General features: G+C 46.3%; 1 protein-coding gene across 2 annotated transcripts; it reads left to right on the top strand.

Annotated features, from left to right (window-relative positions):
- The first annotated feature begins 1,423 nt into the window (after positions 1-1,423).
- On the top strand, positions 1,424-13,233 carry LOC134064171 (acylphosphatase-2-like). Of its 2 annotated transcripts, none has more exons than XM_062519993.1 (4): positions 1,424-1,564; positions 2,186-2,202; positions 2,505-2,614; positions 12,302-13,233. In XM_062519993.1, exons 1-4 carry the CDS (start codon positions 1,513-1,515, stop codon positions 12,441-12,443), a joined length of 321 nt encoding a protein of 106 aa, XP_062375977.1. In that variant the 5' UTR covers positions 1,424-1,512; the 3' UTR covers positions 12,444-13,233. The 2 variants fall into 2 exon arrangements, with proteins under 2 accessions (XP_062375977.1, XP_062375978.1); XM_062519994.1 differs by lacking the exon at positions 12,302-13,233 and adding an exon at positions 11,641-11,776.
- Positions 13,234-23,455: the final 10,222 nt, after the last annotated feature.

Raw genomic sequence — 23,455 nt, 5'->3', positions numbered from 1 at the left:
AATGAGTGGATGAATGAATGAATGAAAGCTGGAGTATGAAAGCTTTCTAGCAATGAAGGATGCCTGCTTCAAAAGCCTTTACACTCCCTAGTGGACATATAGTGAAGTGCAGTTATTTCACATTTTAAAGGAGCCTCAGATGTCTATTTGTACAACTGTCTACAGAATTATCGGGTAGAATGTTGGGTAGAAGTAGCATAACAAAGGAGTTCCTCTTTTTGTCTATTTCGCTAGGGGTAGCTAAGGAATAGCCAATTAGTTTCCTACCAACAGAAAGAGCCATGCCTCTACCCACGTCAATGTTACATGGGGGCATATCGGAGACTCCATTCTAAGTCCTGTAAATCAGTGTAACAACAAAATCAGTTTGAAACTGTTATATTAAATGGAAAGAATTACATTGTGTTGCTATGAGTTTGCAGTTCTCAGCTGGTCAGCATACCAAAACAACTATTATTTCCAAGCCTCTGGGGGCTAGATGACTGAATATAGATTATCCTACAGTACACTGTTACTGAAACATAATTGGACTCCAGTATTCTTTCTATGCGTTTACAAACGGCTGAGCCACACCAAAGGGCTTCACAGTAAAGTGCATAACGCAAGTGCAAAGAGCAAAAAATAAAAGACCTTAAGGCACAAAAAACAAAACAAGAAAAAAGAACAGGGCTACTGTGTACAGACAATGGCCCGGTTTCCCAGATTCGTTAAGAAGCTCTTAAGTGATAAGAACTTCTTAGGAGCACTCTAAGAACGCTCCTAGAAGTTCTTAGCACTTAAGAGCTTCTTAACGAATCTGAGAAACCCAGCCAATGACTGTAGGAGTTAGACATTTTTTAAAGATAAATAAAAGGATAGAGACAATTAAAGGTAAACATTGCACATTGCGCACAGGCACTTAAAAGAGGGAGACCCTAATTAAAAGCAAGAGAGAAGCGGTGGGTTTGTGGATCTGTCTTCAGATTAATGTTTAGTTATAGATGGTGTCTGTCTAATGATTCCAACGGTGTCGGGTTACGGTCTTGCAGTCATACACAGGATAATGACCAGGGGTTGAGCCTCAGAGGCGTTTGCTGTCACAGTTGCTCATTTGACAAACCCTCAATCATGCTGCATTTCCACGTGGTCCTCCAGAAATGCTCAAAGGTATGGCCCATTTTCCTCTCTTAATCTTAAGTGTTTTATGCCTTTGTTGCCAAGTCTTTTTTTTTTTACAGAAACAGAAATCACAGACTGCAGACGTGTCTCACCTAGTACCACTGAGCAGCAGCCAGTGGAGCTGTTTCTGAACCCATGGCAACTAAATCTGTTCTAGAAAACCTCTAGCACATAATCATTGTGAAATGAAGAAGTTGCTGTATCATGCAGCTTGTGCAGGTTGCCAGCGTGGATCGTTGGTTTCTTGACTGCGTGTGTGTCTGTCTTTAAAAATAGCTTGCAGCTCGTCCAGTGGCAGCTGTAACTGGATACACACGTCTCTTGGCGCCTGCACACGCTGCGTCGCTGGGAACAATGTCCTCCGACCTGTGCTCCGTAGATTTTGAGATCCATGGACATGTGCAAGGTAGGATGTGGGGAAGCTTGGGAACAGCAGCACTTGTGGACGTACGTGTGTAGGCTACAGTTTGTGATTTGAAAATGGCCGCCGTTTTTGCAGTGCCTCTAAATTTAGTCTTCCAAAAAGCATGCAGCTTAGTGACTGTAACTGTGACTCTTGCTGCAGATAGCTCATGAGATACCGTAGCCCCATTTGAACATGAAGAAATGATCTCACATCAATGTGTAAACATGCATATATATTCATATGTCCTGTCTGCATAAAACCGAAAGCTAGGCAGCCTATTAAAATTGCAATAAGGACTGAAGTGTGCAGACAATTTATTTGGAAGATTCTTTGTTTTTGTTTGTCTGGCACCTTCTTATGTGAGTGCGGTGTAACTCCTCCAAAATTGCATAAAACTGAAGCAAATGAGTAGGACACCTGCACTGGCTTGGTGATTTGTAGTTGTTTTGTATGCATGCTGTCTTGCATTATTCCACAAGTTGTTGGATTTCAAAGAGTATCTTATTGTTCATTATCATAATTATTTCTGATATAAGCACAAAATGAATTGTATGTACAGGAATTGTATGGGGTTTTTTTGCATTTGATGACCACCGGCTAAAATGTTTTGTTTTTCATTAGGTGTCTGTTTCCGAATGGTAAGTTACTTACTGTTGTACCACACAGTTGATGAGCATTTTCAATAATATCGGACTCAAATGTGGTAGATTTCTTCATAGTTCTCTCTCTCTCTCTCTCTCTCTCTCAATTTTCAATTCAATTCAATTTAAAGGTGCTTTATTGGCATGACAAATAAGATATTCATGTTGCCAAAGCAGTCATACAAGTGTATATCATAGTGTAACTCTCTGTAAGGTACTGTAAGTACTGTACTGTAAGTCTCTCTCTCTCTCTCTCTCTCTCTCTGTGTGTGTGTGTGTGTGTGTGTGTGTGTGTTCAGTACACAGAGAAGGAGGGGCTGAGCCTGGGCTGTGTGGGCTGGGTGAAGAACACCAATAAGGGGACGGTGGTGGGGCAGGTGCAGGGCCCAAGAGACAAGGTCACAGAGATGTGAGTCCTCCCACCTTCTCTGACCAGTGTTGCCAGATAGGGTTGAGTGATTTCCGCCTAATCACGTTCAAAAACCCGCCATCTTCAGCAAAAAAAAAACGCCCCCAAAAACGACTTTGTCATAGAGAACCACTGAACTAAAAATTGGCTAAAGCTTATCTTCCCCCACCCCATGAAGTCAAAAGAAGCCCAATTGGGTGGGCACCCGCCCAATCTGGCAACACTGTCTCTGACTGGTGAATGGTGCACTCTTAAAACGATACATTTTAAGTGTGCACCTCCTGTAACTGGTAAATGGTGACTCTTAAAACAAATGTGTTGAAAACAACACAGGCTTGTATTTTTTAACACATCTCTGTGTCCAGATAGGGACAACACATTTGTTTTTGAGTGCATCTTCTGTAATTGTGGTAGATGATAAATGGACTGCATTCATATAGCATTATTCTACTCCTCCGAGCAGTGTATACAGAGTAAAAGCACACACACTTTCACACGCCGATGGTGGAGGCTGCTATGTACAGGTGCTAACCAGGGTTTGGTGTTCCGTGCCTTGGAGAAGACGTGTCTTCCAGTTACTGAACAACTCCTGTACTTCCTGAGCCACCTCCGCCCCATAATAGGAATGATAAATGCAGTGCATTGAAATAGCGCTTTTTTCAACTCCTCCGAGCACCTTGCACACACCCACGCGTTCACACACACACCGATGGATGACACACTGCCATGCAAGGTGGCAACTTATGAGGAAGACTGGGGTTAAGTGTCTTGCTCAAGGACACCTCGACAGGGTCAGGAGGAGAGGGGCTAAATCCGGTTGCTAAAAGACTCCCCCACCTCCTGAGCAGTGGTGTAGTCTAGTTAGCTGTAGTGGGTATACTGTGATCAGCCCCAAAGGATATGATATGGTATACTGCGTAGTCCTGTGCACCACATAGACTACACCACTGCTCCTTAGCCACTGGATAAACTACTGTATATAAGCATGGTTGAGATGTGAAAACAGTTTTAACTTTTTAGCTTAAGTTGTATATGCAGATGAGCTGATTACACTTCACACCCTAACACACTTTACACCTTAAATTGATTATTGCGTTTTTTTTCTCTATTCTTGCCTTAGTTCTGTATTACTTACTATGTAGGCTACAGTGATCATCATCACTGAAAGGGTAATCACACATTGGAGGGTGTGATTTCCACTTTAGATCAGCAGGTGGCAGTCTTTACCATCCTCTGTGATAGCTGTACATCTCCACAGCCCTGTCTCATGTCCCATAATACCTCCATGCTGTGTACAATAAAAGGATAATGTACATCCTAATAAAAGGATGATGTACTCCCCCCTCCACCCCACTGATTTCATACCAGTTTACACCAGACAGATCCAGTATTATTTCATCTACACTCATCTACTTGATGCATTTCTTTGCACCTTCTTGCAGAAGTTTCAAGGGGAGGCAAATCCCTGGGGGAGAAAGATGTCATTGCTCTTTTCGCCTTATTGAGAGATTGCTGGTGAGTCTTAGTACTTCTGGTCGTGCTGCCTCTAGACTGTGAGGGTTACTGTCTGGCGTCTCAGGGCTCCTGCCGCGGATGTTGAATCATCCTCTGAGTCTCCCCTGTCTGAGGAGTGAGTTGTATTGCACATTTCTCTGGCCAATGCATCAGGCGGCTCTCAGCGATGCCAAAAGGGCTCGCGTTCACCCCGGAGAGTGTGTTTCAGCTGAGAGCGCCTCTGCTGCGTGATCTATTATGAGAGGGTGTGTGTGTGTGTGTGTGTGTGTGTGTGTGTGTGTGTGTGTGTGTGTGTGTGTGTGTGTGTGTGTGTGTGTGTGTGTGCTCTCGCCCACGTCCCCTGGGTAGGCTACATCTCACCCACAGATGTGATGAGGTCATTGGCGTGGGGGCGACTGCATCGGATGACATCAGAACTGCTGCATTTTGATTGGATGTCCTGGAGGCACCATCGGACGACAGTCAGAGAGAGACAGAGCGAAAGAGAGAGAGAGAGAGAGAGAGAGAGAGAGGGAGCTAAGTATCTATTCCAAAATAAGTAAGCAGGCTACGCACAGGCACTAGTGGGTGTGATGATGCTGAGAGTGTGTCTGCAGGTCGCTCTGACGGCGGATACGTGTGCCTGGAGGTCAAACGGTTGTTTTGCTACTGTACGCCACAAGGAGATAAGCCAGCAAGCGCATGCAAAACAGGGCGGGAAGGGCCTCATTTGCATGGCTAAGATGTGTTGACAGTTTTAAATGAACCCTGACCGTTTACACTCCTACACCACAGGTTTTACTGAGACCAAATTTGTGTTCTTGTGGATTCTAATGTGCTACAGTCGCAATGCAAAACGGGTCTCATTGTAATTAATTGTCAAATAATGTTAAAAGTGTGCGTGATATCAGTGACTGCTATTTCAAGTGTTTGACTGTAGCTTATTTGCTTGTGTACAGATGATTTATGGGATATTAAAAGTCAATAACTTTCTGTGCCACAAACCAGATGGCTGTTTAAATAGGACTGTGTTCATTTTGGGTTGCGATGTGTTGTACTTGCTGTTGCCAGATTCCACAACTCCCAAATGAAGTGCACATGAGGGTTTGTTTTGGCTTTGCTGATTAGCATGGGAACTATAATGATCTGGACTCAAGAGGAGCTATATGAAGGAGCTCTGCTCATGAAACTGTTCAGGATATGATTAGCATGGGGACTATAATGCTCTGGACTCAAGAGGAGCTATATGAAGGGGCCCTGCTCATGAAACTGTTCAGGATATGATTTACTGCCTCTCCTAGAGCGAAGACCTTCTTCCAGGCAGAGTGACCAGACATGGCCATCACGGTGCTGATGATGATATTGAAAGCCAACAAGGACACCATAAAGTACACGGTCATTTTCCATGGGCAAGGTCCAGATCTGGCATCAAGTGTTTCGGATCAGCTACAGTATCTTCCTCTGTGCATTTCTGGCCAAATAGAACCCTTCCTGATTAGGGTCACTCATTGAATGGTAGTGATGACCTTCTCATTTGTATATGACTATTTGTTTACAAAGTTGTGCTGTGTAGGATTAGCTTACGATAGTCCTATGACTTTCTAGGTTGCACTGTCATTTACAGTGTGCCTGCTAGCCGCTCCACCATCTACGTAAGCGGTACTTTATTGTGGATATTCTAACAGTGCGTGCACAGTAGAGTGTATCTGGTGGCCGATGAGACACTTTGCATACCTTTGCATACACTTAATGTAGGAGTAGAATCATTAATCCCAGGTCATTGGCACAGATGGCTGTGGAGAGTTTGCAGAGTGCTATTTTGTAGTCAGTCTGCATTAGATTGAGCTGAATCCACTAAAAACAAAGCCACTCTGCCCATTTAGATAAGATAAACAAGATGAACATACAGTATTTGATTCCAATACTGTATCTAATGAAGGGATGTAGAACAGAGACAGCTGCACAAGGTACACACAGAGATCCCAATAGTGTATCTAATGAAGGGATGGAGAACAGAGACAGCTTCACAAGGTACACACAGAGGTCATTTCCCTTCACTGGTGAGCCCAAGAGGTCAGTGGTTATGATGGAGAAGGGAAGACCGTGAGCAGGTGGTCTCCATATGCCACAGACAAGTGCATGATTTCTAAGAATGGTGTCTCCCTCTCTCTCTCTCTCTCCCTCTCTCTCTGTCCTTCTCTCTTTCTCTCCCTCTCGCTGTCTCTCTCCCTCTCTCTCTCTCTGTAACTGTCTCTTTTCCTCTCTATTTCTCTCACTATCTCTCTCTGTCCCTCTCTCTCTCCCTCTCTCTATTTCTCTCTCTGAGAAGCCTGCAGAGGCGTGTGCATTTCTAGGCAGCAGGGACCGTGTTGGCCCTCAGAGGGGCTGGCATGGGAGTGTTCAAGCGACGCTGGCGTGTGGGTTTTTCTGGGTAGTAGAAGCGATGTGCGTTCTTGGAGGGCGGGCGGGCTGGCGTGTGAGTTTTCTGGGTTTGCTGGCTGGCTGGTGCGCTGAGGGAGGCGACCCGCTGCCCACATCGACTCTATTTTAGCAGCGCTGCCACCCTCCCGGGAGCACCCTGACCCACATCACACACACGGGCACCACAGCAGCTCCAGGAGGAAGAGGAGGAGGAGGAGGAGGAGGAGCTGGAGGAATAGCGGAGAGTAGAGGAGAGGATGTTTAAAGGATGTAGGCCTGGCAACAGGCAAAGAAAATGAGAGAGGGAAAAACAGAAAGTGTGTTTATATGCGCATGTGTGTGTGTGTGTGTATGTATGTGTGTGTGTGTGTGTGTGTGTGTGAGAGTGAGAGTGAGCAGGCTGGCCACAGATTTAATGTCTGAGTAAAAGCATCACAGAGTGATAAATGGTGCATTAAGGAAGGGAGGAGGAGAGGAGAAAGAGAGAGAGAGGAGGAAGGGAGGAGGAGAATTTGAAGTAAGGCAAAGAGAGAGAGGTAGAGTAGGAAGAGAGGAAAGGAGAGAGAGAGAGAGGAGGAGGAAGGGAGGAGGAGAGGAGAGTTTGAAGTAAGGCAAAGAGAGAGAGGTGGAGGAGGAAGAGAGAGAGAGGCAGATAGAGGGGGGAGTACCAGTGGCTAGATTGGGAAAGAGTCTCAGGGAAATGTGTGTGTGTGTGTGTGTGTGTGTGTGTGTTTTTGTGTGTTTTTTGTGTAAGTGTGTATGTGTTTGCATATATGTGTATATGTACATGTGTGTGTGTGTGTGTATATGTGTGTATGTGTGTGCATGTGTATGTGTGTGCTGGGCTCCTGTCTTTGTGGCGCAGATGGCCTGGAATCTGGTCTGTAATCCCTCTTAGCCATGTTCTAAGTGTGTGTGTGTGTGTGTGTGTGTGTTAATGCAGCAAGATCATCTATCCACTGGGCAGCACTGGCTCTATGCATGCCCAGTGCATGCAGCTGTCATGCTGCTGTACTGATTGTTTGGGGGTGCCAGTGGAGCACGCCTGCCCTGTCCGAGGGCTTTGTCTGTCTCCCCGAGCTCTCCGAGACGGCCCGTCCATGATATGCTCAGCATGGGGCGATTGTCACACTGTGATTTCAACTCCGCCGGCTTTGATGGATGGCACTGAGCATCTGCCCTCAAATCTGGAGGGGTGGAGAGCGGGACTCAGTTTGGACATGCACTTGGAGGATTTTGGTTTTTCTTTTTCTTTTTTTTTTTCTTTTTTAGACTCACACAAAATATTCTTATTGTTTTCCTTCCAAATGGTGCCATAGTGATGGTGTTGCCAGGCCTCTGCCCCCTCACTTTACTCACACACACACACACACACACACACACATACACACACACACACATACACATATACAGACACCATTTGATAATGTTCACACTTGTACGATGGAGAGTAGGTGGGTGGTATTGTGTGGGTGTTTACACTTGTGCATACAACTTGGATAAGTCAATACTTTGCACAGTTCCAACACATACTCATGAACATGCACACACACACTCACACACACACACACACTCACACTCATTACACTCTGACGCACGGGTACAGAGACACACAAGCACATTTCTCTCCACTGAATGGATATGCTCATATGGAGATTACAGACACACATTCTCCCACTCACTCTCTATAGCGCTCACATACACACACACACACACACACACACACACTCTGTCTCTCTCCTCATGCGCTTATCTAATGAGTTTGCAGTCATGTGCTCTTAATTTGGGCTAACTCGGTTACACATTCGTTCTCAGAAGGTCCAGTCCAAGCATGCGTAATATTTCTCATCCTAAAGTGGAGATACAGTAAAAGGTTGTTCTCTGCCTGAGAGCACCTACAGTACAGTACAGTAGCACCCCTGCCAGTGCATGGTGTTCTCCTGCTGTATGAAATGTGTCATGTTCCAGTTGACGCAGGGCTTATTCTTCCCACCACCGCTCCTGACCACAGCTTTATTTACAACATGGAAATAAAAAAAGGGGATTAACACGCCTGTGCAGTTCTGTGGGACTGCCATCACTTAAGCTCCTCACTTGCTAGTAAAGCTGCCGCGTGCGTTGCTGGGCCTGGGCAGTGCCCACTGGGTGATGCCACGCTGGGTGATGCCACGCTGACGATGCTGTGGACGGGTGGGCAGTAGATGGAGACCTTGCCCTGGGCACTGCCCCTCATCCTCTGGTGCCTGTGTGTGTGTGTGTGTGTGTGTGTGTGTGTGTATGTGAGTGTGTATGTGTATATGTGTGTGTGTGTGTGTGGGCAGTAGATGGAGACCTTGCCCTGGGCACTGCCCCTCATCCTCTGGTGCCTCGCCCTCTCTCGCCCCCCCCCCCCCCCCTGCAGCCACTGCCAATCATGTCACTGTTGCTATTGGTGTTGCCATGGCACTACTGAACTGCCAGCAGGCCTGAGTTGCTGTATGGAGGGCCAGCCACGTGTGTGTGTGTGTGTGTGTGTGTGTGTGTGTGTGTGTGTGTGAGAGTGTGTGTGTGTGTGTGTGAGAGTGTGTGTGTGAGAGTAGCGGACGGGAGAGAGCTGATCCTCTGAGGTTGCGCTAATCTACGGGCGGCCGCGGCCGTAATCGTCCCGGCGCACACAGGCTCACAGGGACGAGCCCAGGAGTCGGCTCAGGGCCACGCTGACCTACATGCTGCTGAGCAGGACCAGCGTGACCCCCCTGACCCCCCCCCAACCCCCCGCCCCCACTGCCACCGCTCCCTCTCCACCACCCTCACCACCAGGCTGGAGGCAGCAGGGTGGCAGCAGCAGCAGCAGCAGTGCGGTGGGCAACTGCCTGGCGCTACCGTGCGCTGCCACCCTGCTGCCAGCTGTTTGTCCCGTGGTGACTGTGACGGGTTTGATATCAAACACGCCGCGGAGCTGAAGTCCAGCTGCAGGAGTTAAAAGGGGCACTGTCCTCTCTAACAACTGGACATGCCAGCACAGGCGTTAAAGGGCCACTGTCCTCCCTAACCACTGGACATGCCAGTGTAATGGGTGCTAGCTGGTTAGCTATGCTGTAGGACGTTAGTAAGCCTCACTCCCCGACGCTTCAAGAGCGCTGCTGGCATGAAAGCTAGTAGCCTGGGCTTTTAGCTGGATTGTTAGCGCGCTCGACTCCCGATCCGAGGTGCTGCTGTCTCGCAGGTTCGAGTCCGGGCATGTGCAGGGCTGGACCGCGGTGGTTCCACACAACGCAGGTTACACCAGCACAGGCGTTAAAGGGGCACTGTCCTCTCTAACAACTGGACATGCCCGCACAGGCGTTAAAGGGCCACTGTCCTCTCTAACCACTGGACATGCCAGCACAGGCGCTAAAGGGGCACTGTCCTCTCTAACCACTGGACATGCCAGCACAGGCGCTAAAGGGCCACTGTCCTCTCTAACCACTGGACATTATAGCACAGGTGCTCACATGAGGCACAGTATACACGAGGAGCGTGCTGCTCCTTACTGACTCAGCTTCTCTCCAGGAGCCTGCTGTGTGGACAAGCCTACAGTACACGCAAGACTGAACAGCCCTCAGTTGTTTTACATCGTGTCAAATCCACAGGAAACTCAATTCAATTCAATTCAATTTTATTTATAGAGCGCCAAAACATTACACATGTCTCAAGGCGCTTCACAGAGCATCAAACCTTCAAAGAGAGCCCATGAGCAACAGGGGCAAGGAAACTGCCTAGGGTCAGTTAAGTAGAGTAAAGTCATTTGTAGTATCAGAAGGTTCAAGCAGTCCAGTATAGGGAATAAATAGTCCATCAGTAATCCATTAGTAATTTTGGAGGGTAATGGGTCACTAGGATGTGTGACCCAGGGATCCTGGCAGGGAACCACAGCAGGCGATGGTAGGGCAATCATAGGGATGATGATGGCAGCTTGCTTGAATGACAACTGACAAAAATGCCTCTTAATTCAATTATATAGACTTCTATTGCAGTTGTTGATCATTTAGTAACTATCAATTATTATTTAATGAGACTGATGTACTATTTGGTTATGCATAGTTTGGTGTTGTGCTGTTTTCTTTATACAATATTTAATCTTGCATTATATAAGTAGTTGACTTCTGTAGTCCTGATGTGTTTTTTTTTTTTTTTTTCTTACATAGTTTATACCCAAAATAAACCCACTTGAACTGATGCTAACCCTGCAGGATAGCCATCTGCTTTAGAAAGCGAACATTCATTCTGGCCATCTGGAAGGCCTTGTTTGGACAGTATGGGCCGTTGAAAAAGAAAAGTTAAATTCTCAAGAGAGAAACCACTTCAGGACCTCAGGATTCCTTGCAACTGGTTCATTTGAGGTATACTAATTTTGGATTTGGAATGTGAGTTCCCAGGTCTTTTATGTGCTTTGCCTTTTACTCAATTTGAGCACTTTAACGAAGTCTGATGGCTTCAAATTAGCCAGTAATGCCTTGCTTGCATATCTGGTCAGCTTAGTGAAAAGCTGTAAAAAGTCGTAAATGGTGAAACCCTCAAAATTAACACAGCATTTTGAAAGAAAGCAAACAGTGTTGAGTCATACAATATACCCTTTGTGTCAGCACACAGAATATATCACAGAACATGAACCATGTTACATAACCTGAAACAGTTCTCAGATGCTACGTGTGAGGAAATTGTATGACAGTTATGCTTTCCAAACAGGATCAAACTTTTAATCTAATGAAAGCTCCCCGCAGCTCTTAATAGTCATTCATTATCTTTGTATCACATGCTCCCTTATGAACCATAAGCAGCCAAACACTGAATATGAAACCAGACCTGTGTGGAGAGAGATTCAATGGGTGCCTCTCATTTGGGCTTTTATACGTCCTCCCTTGCTCCTCGGGCCTCGATCCTCACTGATCTACATAAAGAATGATGGGGCGAAAACAATGGAGTAGTCTATCCAGTGTTAGTTATAGATCAGTGGGAACGCCCCTCGAGGATCGAGGAAAGATGTTGAGAGATGTTGAGAGGCACCCAATGTAGCATCCCTGAGCATTCTCATGTTGAATTCTGGGTAATGTAGTCCATGATCAGGCTACTCAAGTGACTTGTGTCCACAGGAAGGTCTGGCTGAGTAAAGAGGGAAGCCCGAGCAGTCGTATCACCCGTGCAGTCTTCACCAATGAGAAGAGCATCCCTAGCCTGGAGATGTCTGGCTTTGGCACACGCTTCTGAGACAACAACAACAGCCTATGAAATAATGTTTCATTTAATCAGTAAACATGTGGTTAAATTGATGTGTATAGTTAATGAAAAAAGTCTGATGTTTTGTGTGAATTGGTTTCATACTCTCTAAAGGCTGCATCATCTCAGAAAAGCTGTGACTCTTAATTTGTAGATATTCAATGGAATGCACTGTTTTCATACTGTAAAATCATTTCTCATTAAAGGGTCAATAAAGGTCTAGTAAAGTTCATGCCGACGAGTTTTGGTTTTTGCAAAGCTGTGTGACTATATCCCGGTGTGTTCTGTGTCCTGCAATGGTGCCGTTTGACTACTCACACAAGCAGCAGATATGAACTCATCTGGTCCTCACGTGCGGCCTCTTAGACTGAGAACGCCCAGTAGGACTACTAAACTAGACATGTGCTCGCTCTGCTGAAGAAAACAGGATTGATTCAAAATGACTGGTGAGAATGTACAGTAGTACCTGTGAACATCCTCCCGTTGAACTCTGGGTAATGTAGTCCATGATCGAGCAACCTGTGACTTTCTCCGCAGGAAGACCTGGCTGAGTACGAAGGGAAGCCCCAGCAGCCGCATCACCCACGCGGACTTCACCAACGAGAGGGACATCCCTCAGCTGGAGCTGTCTGGCTTCAAAACACGTGCAGGGAAACTTCAGCACTTTATGCAACGCTGACAACCTGAGGCTCTGGTCACTGCCATCTCAATGAAGCAGGAACGACTTGTGGTTATTAATGTGTATAGTCTTAAAGAAACTCTGATTTACACGTGAAATTGTTTTAGATTCCCAAATGACTGAATCAAAATCCTTGTAGGCTAGTCCCTCCACTTGGCGGCCATTTTGCAACATATTTTGGGCACTTGTCGGGCATCTATTTGGGGCAGAACTGCGTGTGCCCAAGGCTTCACGACACCAACCTCACTGAAGCTGTGAGATCACATCACATGATTGGTACAGTGCAGAGCCATATAAAGAGAGAGTTGCGACAACTCCATTGTTGTATGTTCCATATTTTCTCAACAATAGTTCCCGGAAGTTAGGATCGAACAGACAGTAAAAGACGGTTATTCTATGATTCTAACGAACAGTCAAAATCGCTTCCGGGAACTATTTGAACTACTTGAAGTTACACGAACCACGTCACAAACCTAATTTTCTGTACCCGGGTTGTCGCAACTCTCTCTTTATATGGCTCTGGTACAGTGTATTCACAACACATCACATGATTGGCACAATGTATTTACTGTCATCTTTTGGTGGCGGAAGGGGTGGAATATGTGTGGAATGGACGACTGCCACGTTTGTGTTACGACTAATCCCACGACTAACCCCATACATTTTTATGGGAGATTCTTTGAGTGCTGTGTGTCCTTATTAGAATATCTCTGACTAAATGTTCCCAAAATTCTCTCTGTCTTAAGTTGTAGGAATTCACAAATAGTCTTGATTCTATTTCTCATTAAAGCTCTGGTGAAAACAGGATGCTTGGGAGTTGTAGTTCGTACCCAGCTGTATGCCTCTGCATTACTGCACTCTTGATTGAGGTCTGTGTCCTGCAGTGCTGCTTCTGGCTGCTCTCCGGCAGCAGATGTCAACTCAGTGAGGCTCCCGCTTGTGGACACACTCAAGATGGACGCCACATTTGTCCAGCACCCCTCCAGCTCTCAGCACCACCGTTTCCATGGTACCCATTCCACACTCCATGAAAGCCAACAGGAGGAGGTAGAAAATGGCCAATTTGTTTCCTCCAGTCATAAAAATGTCAACATATAGTTGTTGTAGATCCCTGTGAATAGTTTTGTAGTGTGACTCATTTGTCGTCGTCTTTAAGAGGAATACTCTGAAATGATTTATGTGTATGAATATATCAGAGCATTCTGTAACACACATCACACAATACAGTATCATAATCCCTCCACCCAACCCCCATACCATAACCACAGATGATCCTCATACTTATCTTATCATCTGGACGGCGCTGCGCTCATTATATTTATCCTGTAACTCTACTGTAGTGCCACTACTGCTGGGGGTGACTGAAGTGATGTTACTCCCCTTCATTGTGAAACACGTTTGGTATCTAGATAAAGCGCTACGTAAGGGATAACGTCCACCGAGGTGTCCTATATACAGAATTAATGGACGAGGCGGAGGCAAAGAACTCCACAACACACAGCAGTGAGTTAATACCCACCCTACCAGCCACTCAGAAAGCAGCATTTCTTGTCTCTGTGGGTTAAATAAATGTACAGTAATTTCCTGTGTATCAGCCACATTGTGTATAAGCCGCATTACAGTGTTTTATGCAAGTTAACAAAACAGAATTATGTTAATACCATATCAACCGCTCCTGTGTATTAACCTCATACTGTAGCTGAAGAAATTTAGCAAAATCAATGTATAAGCTGCAGCTAATAGTAGGGAAATTACGGTAACGTACTGTATTCTTATTGTCGTTGTTGTTATTGTTAACATCTCAAAGTGTTGAGCCCAGGCTGGCTAGTTAAAACAGTGTTAGTGTTGGCACCTCTCTACTCTGCCCCTTGATCATGCACCCTGTACCCTCATCCCTGCCCAGCATGGGGGGCGCTGTGCCACGCAGTCTCTGGGGTTGGCAGCGTCTAGGCCCTCGGCCACTCATCGCCACTTCCTGGGGCTGCGCGGGAGGGGGTCAGGTGACCTCGGAGCTGCGTAGCTCCTCCCATCCCCCCAGCAGGCAGCGTGGTAAATCTGCGCGTTGGCAGAGCCCAATCCGCTTAGCCGCCAGGGAGAGACGCGATTAGTGCCTGGGCTTAAGGCCTCTCCAGCGGAGGCAACTCCACCGCGGTAGGGCCGCAGGTGGAACGGAACGGAACGGAACAGAACAGACGACAGGAGCGCGGCGGTCCGGAGAGGTGACTGAGTGTGCGGCGTACAGGCCGAGCGGCCGGCTGAGGTCACACGACCTCGTCTCACACGAGCGTGTGAAGAAGATCACCGCTAGTCTCCAGGACACTGATTTAGCTTAAAGATACACCGATAAACATAGCAGCCCGGCTGCTGGAATGTGTGGCTCTTTACAGCCCACCTGTTGTTATGTGTCTCCACAACATACACTGATTTATTTCTTTTGTTGGTTTTAGCTTTAGTTTTACTTTTTTCCCCTGCTGATGTCATTTTGAAATCTTAGCATGTTTGTACTGACTTCAGAGGTGCAACGAGTGACCCCTCCTTTAGTGTTGTTTATTGTTGCTGTGAGATGTGAGCTACAGTGTGTGTGTGTGTGTGTGTCTGTGCGTGCGTCTTTAGGGTTAGAAAGGGAATCTTTGATCATCACACAAGGATCACAGTAACACTTAAAGTGAGCAGCTTGACAGGCTAATCCCATTTCCTACACTTGACAGTGAGGCTGGGGGAACAATCGGGGTCACTGTCAGGGTCAAGTCCACACAGATGACCAGTTAACCTTTTATAGTGGACAGCCGGGAAAAAAGAGACACGCGGATTGTTACAGCTGTCAAAACACTCACGCCATAGACGTCAAGACAGTTCTGACCGAAGAGTATTCTAGAATCTTTGCTTCTGACCAATTCAAGAACCCTCTCCCCGTTCTCTCACTTTATCCAATTGTCCATCATCCTCACAATGAGTAGAAAAGTAAAAAATCAAGCAGTAAAACTAGTAAATAAAGACTATTGTTTTTAGAGTTAAGCGATGTGACAAGTGAGAGTGGGGTTGGTAAAGGATCATCAGAGAATCATCTGTTCAGTTTGTACTCAAAAAATAGTTAGACATTCACCATTCAGTGTTGCCATGCAACACATTTGTGCACTCTGGATCCAATTTGAATGAGATGTTGATTTACAATTTAATGGATAAATGTATCAGAACCATCCGAATAGTATTGACCAGGATAGCCCCACTTATGGGATGAGGTGGTGGTGGTTGTGTTGCTGTGTGTGAGTGTGATGCTGGGTGTGAGTGTGATGGTGTGATGGTGGTTGTGATGCTGTGTGTGAGTGTGATGGTGATGGAGGTGTTGCTGTATGTGAGGGTGGTGGCTGTGTTGCTGTGTGTGAGTGTGATGGTTGTGTTGCTGTATATGAGGGTGGTGGCTGTGTTGCTGTGTGTGAGTGTGATGGTGGTGATGCTGTGTGTGAGTGTGATGGTGGTGGTGGTGTTGCTGTGTGTGTGTGAGTGTGATGGTGGTGGTGGTGTTGCTGTGTGTGGTGATGGTGATTGTGATGGTTGTGTTGCTGTGTGTGAGTGTGAGTGTGAGGGTGGTGGTGGTGGTGTTGCTGTGTGTGGTGATGGTGATTGTGATGGTTGTGTTGCTGTGTGTGAGTGTGAGTGTGAGTGTGAGGGTGGTGGTGGTGATTGTGGGGCGCCACTGTTGGTCATGGCATGTCCGTGTCTGAATGAGAGGGGGCGTGTGGTGAGGGGGCCGGTCCCCTCCCCTCCCCGTCCTCTTCACGGCTGAGCTGCGTTCCCATGCCTCAGGACCTCTCCCCCAGCGCAGCCCAGCTCAGCACAGCACGGCGGCATCCCCCCCCACACACACACACACGGGACGAGCCCTGCAGACCAGAGAGACCAGAGCCAAACTGTACAGCACACCAGGATTGATCTCCGCCATGTTGAAAGGAGAAGGCCATGCAGTGCACTGCCAAGCCTCCTCCAGGAGCCAAATGCCAGCGCTGCCTCTGCTACTTCTGCTGCTGCTTCTGCTGCTGCTGCGCTTATGCAGCCTTCACAACTCCCATTGACTGCACCACACCCACCACCTCTGTCTTTCTAAGGGCTTCTGTTCTGTTTATTTATTTATTTTATTTATTTTTTCTTTCTAAAACCGAGTGGTGGAGTTGCCATGCAAATGAGAGGCCCGGTGGTGTTAGTGGTGTTAGTGTGTATGTGTGTATGTTGGGCTGCTAGAGCAGGCAGCACAGACACTAGTGAGGAGCGATGCCGTGGGATGGGATGGGCAAAGACACGCAGTCGCAGACACATCCATCATCAGGATGGAAAGGGTAACATTTCTTCTGGGTGTCTAGGCTACAGTGGGAAAACATCAGTGTCTGGGCTACAGAGTGAAAACATCAGTGACTACCCCCCCCATAAATCAAAACCGGCCAACCCCTCCCAACAATCACTTCATGATGAATGAAACTGTTATAGAGCATGATGAAGGGTCCTCCGCTTCCACACACACACACACACACACACAAACACACACAGGCACACACACACACACACACAATGTACAACTGAAGTTCAAGTTCAAGTTTCACAGACATGTTTGTTTGAGAATGCGTGCTTGCGTGAAACGATTTCTGTTTCCATTGACTGATCATTTACTGTAGTTTACCATTTGACGTTGATGTTGATGTTGACGTTCATTGTTCAATTGGTGACTGCAGCGCCATATCAAAATAGGATCCAGAAGGTCTGTACAGATAAGACATTTTTGATGGCGATGTGAGAAAGAATAACAAACCATATCAATTTCCTTTGGAGGGAGGATAAACGTCATCCTATGGGTGCATTGCCTGTTCACTCTGTCTTGTTGTGTTCCATTGTGCTGCCCATTCTACGGTGCGCTCTCCTTGCCCACTCTTCTCATTGTGTGTTTGCACAGGTCAAAGGTCACTTTCGCTTGCCATGGCCAATGCAGTATGTAAGTAGTTAGCAATGCGATTCATTCAACTTAGAAAATCACGCCATCTCTCTCTCAGTACCTCTCTCTCTCAGTAACTCACTCTCTCAGTGCCTCTCCAGACTCCCTGGCTCTTTGGCAGAGGAGACCCCTGTTCGTGAGGATGCTGATTGTGAACTCGTGATTTGTGTCGACTCGAAAGGGAGGTCATGACGCCTCCAGCCGTGCCAGAGCCTTTCAACTCCCAGCCAAGGTGTCCAGATGAGACACACATGTAGGTCTGCGTCGATCAAACACCGCCTCCCCCCCACACACTCCATCCTACACATCCACCTACCTGCTGGCCACCTCCGCAGCACCTCAGAGCGATTGCATTCACCTGCCGCTGCCTGTGACCCCTGAATGGTGGCCAAGCCTCAGGAGAAGAGAGAGAGAGAAAGAGAGAAAGAAAGAGAGATAGAGAGAAAGGGAGAGAAAGAAAGAGAGAACATGTGTGAGAGCACTAGAAAAAAAAGAGATGGATTGGCAGAGATGGAGATAAAATGAGTGGATGTGTGAGTATATGAGCGAGAGAGTGAGAGAGAGAGAGAGAGAGAGGGAGAGAGCGAGAGAGAGAGAGAGAGGGAGGGAGGCAGCGAGCCCAGTTGAACTCAGCCCGCCTACTCCATTCAGAGTGAGATGCGGAGCGTCTGAAATCAGGCATGGAATCAGCCCTCCTCCTCCTCTCATCGCACGGCTCCACGGTAACAGTGAGAGGGACTGTTACCGGTGTCCATGGTAACCACTCGCTGCAGACTTTGTCCAAGGGTCTGGAAAGAACAAAGCTCACAGATGCCTTTTTTCATGTGAGCCCCGGCTATCCCAGTGGCCAGCACAAAGAGCCTTCACAGGCCACGCACACGGGAGATGGGACTCCTCTCGCACGGCCACTCTACTGGGACAACTCAAACTTCTCTCTCTCTGTTGCTCTCTCTCTCACACACACACACACACACACACACACACACACACACACACACACACACACACACACACACACACTCACACACACACACAGGCACATATAGCATTGGGGACCGGCCAGCACCCACACTACTTGGAGCAAGACACCTTGTGCGAGAGAGATTTTTTAAAAAGACCATAAGGGGTGTTAAAGCAGCATAGCTTATTTCTATTTTTCTATTCACACGCAGAGCCTGAATAAGGATGCATATTTATATTGATGCATTGTAGCTGTCTGTGTCACCGTTGTGCTGATAATGGTCAGATGATTTGTTTTATTCAGCACAGAGCATTCTAATCTCCAACACATGCTTTCAAAGTATACTGGAGCTAAGCACCGTAATCATCGGTAACAGCACTATCTCCGCACTATACGGTCACCTTTGCACACGTATTTGCATATAGTGAGGCAAGCCACCCACAACTCTTCACCTGGAGTATGTTCTCAAAGAGGGCTGTTGCTAGGCAACCTAAAGAGTTGTGAGAGAACTCCAACTCTCAAATGACAAGAGAGCCAGTTTGCAACCGTGGTGTTCCATGTTAGTATGTGGGTGTCGGTAATGTCAATAGAAGCTATATGGTATGACAAGGACAAACAATGGTCCTTGTTTGTGTTTTTGATTCACTTCAAACAAGATGATTTTTAATTGCCACCAGAGCAACAGGTGTTGTTTGAGGGTTTTTTTTTTTAGCAGATAGTGCTTTTAGCAAGTCATCTGTATAAATCTATTTTAAATCAAGACAAGTCAAGACAAATGCCATGCAGAGGAGCCTATATCCCAGAAAAGACTGAATCCTTTTGTCACTTCTCATTTAAATCCCTTTCAGCTCGTCGGAAGAAAAAAGACCCTGTGTCTCGTCATATTCCTCCAACTTTCATTGAAGTTTGGCTACTCTGACACAAGAATGCCTAGTGTACGGCAACAAGTTGACCTCTGACCTATTTTAGAGGGTGTCATCTCAAAACAAACATGTCCGTGCAGCGGGAAGACTAGTGGTGTACTGTAGGATAACATTCATCATTCCTGTTTTTTCTATGTGAGAATTCTAACATGCCTGGATATGAGTACATCTAGTCCACGGCATAACTAAAATTTCAATATGTGAATGTCAATTTCTATAGGCCCTATGTGATTGGTCTCTAAAGATCACTGGTACAAAATTGCTTGTTGTTGCATATTACAATGAACTGCTGTCAGTGAAGATTACTTTATAAATACAATAACTCACAGATGGTGACTTGCATGATTGTAACCCATAAACAATACTATCAAAATGTATATCAATAAATTACTGGAACATCCCATTGTGTTTCACATGACCACATGTCAGTCAGTGGTGAAATATTCCTGGTATTGGCTTTACCATGACTGAAGATGCCTAAGATAGCCTAAGTTGTAAAAAAAAATAGTAATTCAACCTGACAGCATGTCTTTCAAACACACTTCACACACACACACACACACACACACATTGTTAAATCATCTGAGAAAAAGTTTCAGATGATTTAACCATTTAAACCAGATTTAACCAGAAAAAGTCTTCCAAGCTGTTTCTCGGGGAGAGTCTGATGAGTGTGGATATGCTTGTCAGTATGAATCCAGGGCGCACGGAGCCACCATATTGCCAAGCCATTTTTCTGTGGTCTTCACCACAACAACCCCTGACTCTGGCTGATGCCGCTGCTGTTGCCTTGTTGCGTTGCCCAACTCAGCAGGCGTGCAGGGCCAAGCAGCTGTACCCCTGCAGGAAGCGGCATACTCAAGGGATTTTCCTTCCACTGGTAAATCAAACCTTTGGGTAAATCACTGATGGAGTCCAGCAGCTCTCTGCTGGGATGAAAGGAATGTCTGAGGTGTGACGAAGAGAATGACGATGTCATGACTGATTTATTAAATAAAGTAGGGAATCTGCGATCTGTTCATTTCTAACAATGATACAAGATGTTAAGAGGGGTAGGGTAGCGCAGATAGATAGGTGATGGTTAACATTTATTCATTCAGGAGACACTTTTATCCAAAGCAAAACAAGGTGAATTTGGTGGTGAATTTGAAGTTGTAAAACATGATACATACTGTACCTTCCTGGTTTGAAACAGAACACAGTGTTGGTACTGAGTAGGCTACTGAGGTTTATTGAGAGGCGTTTTTCCATGCATTTACACTGTGATGTTAGCTGACTGTCAACAGTAACTGTAGGATATCAAGACTATTATCCTCCTCTACGGTAGGATACTTTGAGCTGTAAGATGGATATCTTCAAGGATAGGCTACCACAGTGGATTTTAAAAAGTAGGATGGCAAAAGTCTAGACTATGAAAATGTCAACATATGGATGCCGCCATCCTCTCAGATAATTGTCCAGGGAGTTTTTTTCCTCTCAGTCAGGTCTGATGAGATGCAGCATCACCCAGCATTCCCTTGGTCTAAGTATCAGTAAAGCTCGCCACATTTTAGATTAAACACACAACCTGATATGCGATCCATTCGTTTCCAAACTTCAGACATCATAGACTGCGTTATTCATCAGGGGCTTGCCTCTCAGCGCGCACACTGCTGTATGCTGTCAGGCGAACTCTCCGCCCCTCTGTAAAATTGGGCTGCAGCAGCCCGCGCTGTCGTTGGTCGGGAGCGAGAGAGGGAGGGAGAGAGACGGTGCGGATTTCTGCAGCGCGATACTGCGTTCTTGTCCAGCCTCTGACTTCAGTCTTGGTCTCTTTGCGGTGAAGATTGCTCTGTCCCTTCGCTGGTAAGTTCTATTCAAAAATATTTTACCACCTTATGTGTATGCCTTGAATGAGATGAATCAAAGCCTTGTCAGTATGAAAGCCACAGATGGATTAAGCAGCAGCAATGTTAACGTTCTCGCAGCAACATCTTGCTAAAACTGCCTTCATCGCATCTTCGGTAGTTTTTCCAGCACGGTCACAAAAGTGTATGAGGACGTGAGGCTGCCGTATTATCACCGTGTGTTATTATGCGTAGCTTTAAATACCGGCCATAGGAGCAGCAGTTCAGTAGTTTGTTCTGTTTTTTCCTGTTGGCTTGGATTGGACCCTATCTGCAGTGTTGAGCCCTAGCCAGCATGGCTCTTGCACATTTTCCTTCAGTGATAGCCTACGCCATGACAACATGGACGTTTATAGAACAGGTACGGGATAACGGTACAGTGTAGCACGCCACTGGGATACAGGCGTGGTCCTTGTAATAAAGTTACATTTTGGCTAGCGATGAACCCAGTTTTGTCGTGATTTATGTTGCCGCCGCACAGGTGCTCGTAATGTGCGTAGGCAACCCAACCGGAGAAAAGCAGAGATTGGCAGTTGCGTTTCCAGAGTAGGCTATACCTGTAACCTTAATTATGTAATCAAATAAGCGCGTGCACTGTCATTGACGTTAATGCCCTCTGTGGCAACGGAGCTCAGAGCACTCGACGGTGTCCATGAGTTGGCGTTAATGTCAAATGAAATGACTAGCCTATTCTGTAAAATAGTTGCAGGTAGCCTACGAAACATTTAAGATACTAGACTAAAATAAATGCCCAAGATACTAGACTAAAAGAAATGCCCACATATCGACGAAACGTGTGACATTATCAAGACTTAGAGCCACGACAATGCAACTCAACTAAACGGAAGTCCCATAGATGATGATGATGGACTAGGCCTACTTTCGAGAATCATCTCTGCCGTCCCAGAGGAAGACAGAAATCGTGGAGTGCTCTAAAAGTGCTCTAAAAAGTGCTCTAAAAGAGCTTTACCGTCTGTTCATAGCAATTTCCCAAATCGTTGTCTATGTAATTGTCATCTAATGAAATCATTACTTTTCACTGCAGTAGTCTAACGCAATGACATAAGGTGTTTTCCTATTTGTCAGACGTCAAACTCAGGATTCATTCCTGTTCCGCTGGTGGGATGCACTGGGGCTTAGCCTGCTAGTCATCAGATGTGCTACTACATGGTTCTCAGTAGCCTATGGTGTCTGATGTCCCCTGTGTTCTGCAGTTGAATTCCTTGTCTTGTCCATTGTCATCCTCACAACATTTTTACTGTCCTGACCAGGGATGGCCTCTTTCACTGGCTCTCTCTGGTGTTAGCATGAATGGCCAGGCCTTTTTGTTGTTCACTGACCGGGGAGAGCGCCAACCCAGTGGTTATGCCGACAAAGCAATTAACAGAGAGAGAGAGAGAGAGAGAGAGGGAGAAAGGGAGAAAGGGAGAAAGGGAGAGAGAGAGCTCTAATTGTTTCCCAGGAGATTCCTTTGGTTAGTCTCCCACACCACGGACTCTGTGATCTGGATGCGGAGGGTGTTGCGGTCTAGCTTCTGTCGCAGTCGCTTGCGGAGTCCAGTAGAGAGGAGCTTGCAATGCTGCCAGGGCCTCGGTGGCCCAGTGTGATGGTGGCAGGTGATGTCTATTTTCAGGAATGAGGCCAGGCGAGAGAAAGAACTTGTTTTCAGTGTCCTTCCTCTGCTCCTCGCCCCCTCAGTACAGCGTGGAGGAGGCCGCTCATGGCTGCTCGTGTTTGAGTTTGTGACACTTTGACACTTTTGACCAAAGATTCTAGAACAGATCAACAACAACAACGCTCTGTTCTAGAATCTTTGCTTTTGACACTTCTGTCACAACTGAAACGTGAATGTGTTCACCTTGAAGAAACAAACTGAGCCCCGCCTCAAAATTCATAACACAGGGATGTCATTGAGTGTTAGGCAAGACACTTAAGACACAGAGAAGGCTGTTTATGCAAATGCACACATTAATTTGCATATGTTTAATCAAGTTAAACTGATATGGATTTTTTGGATGGATGGAAAAGGAAAAAAAAACATTGAGCAAAAAGGAGGAATGTTTAGCACTGGGCCCTAATTTGAAATGATTGGCAAAGTGCAAAGTCTAATGTCTAATTAAAGCTTGCTTTATAACTATGCAAAAATATATTTGCAAATTTGAATGCCATGATAAGGATCCTATGCACAAACAGCAGTGCCACATGATGCGGTTAGTTCATGCTCAAGAACTTTGCTCATAGGGCCCTGGGCCCTGGGGTTTAAA

This window comes from Sardina pilchardus, chromosome 18 (genome assembly GCF_963854185.1).
Source record: "Sardina pilchardus chromosome 18, fSarPil1.1, whole genome shotgun sequence".
NCBI classification, from domain to species: Eukaryota; Metazoa; Chordata; class Actinopteri; order Clupeiformes; family Clupeidae; genus Sardina; species Sardina pilchardus.
The sequence above is the reverse complement of the archived record's forward strand: the minus strand, read 5'-3'. Positions and strand labels throughout refer to the sequence as shown.

What these genes read in the sequence shown, in the direction of transcription:
- LOC134064171 (XM_062519993.1), top strand. Translation starts at nt 1,513, where the DNA reads ATGTCCTCCGACCTGTGCTCCGTAGATTTTGAGATCCATGGACATGTG. An exon ending in AGAGACAAGGTCACAGAGAT is followed by an intron (nt 2,615 to 12,301) that starts GTGAGTCCTCCC and finishes CTTTCTCCGCAG; the next exon opens with GAAGACCTGGCTGAGTACGA.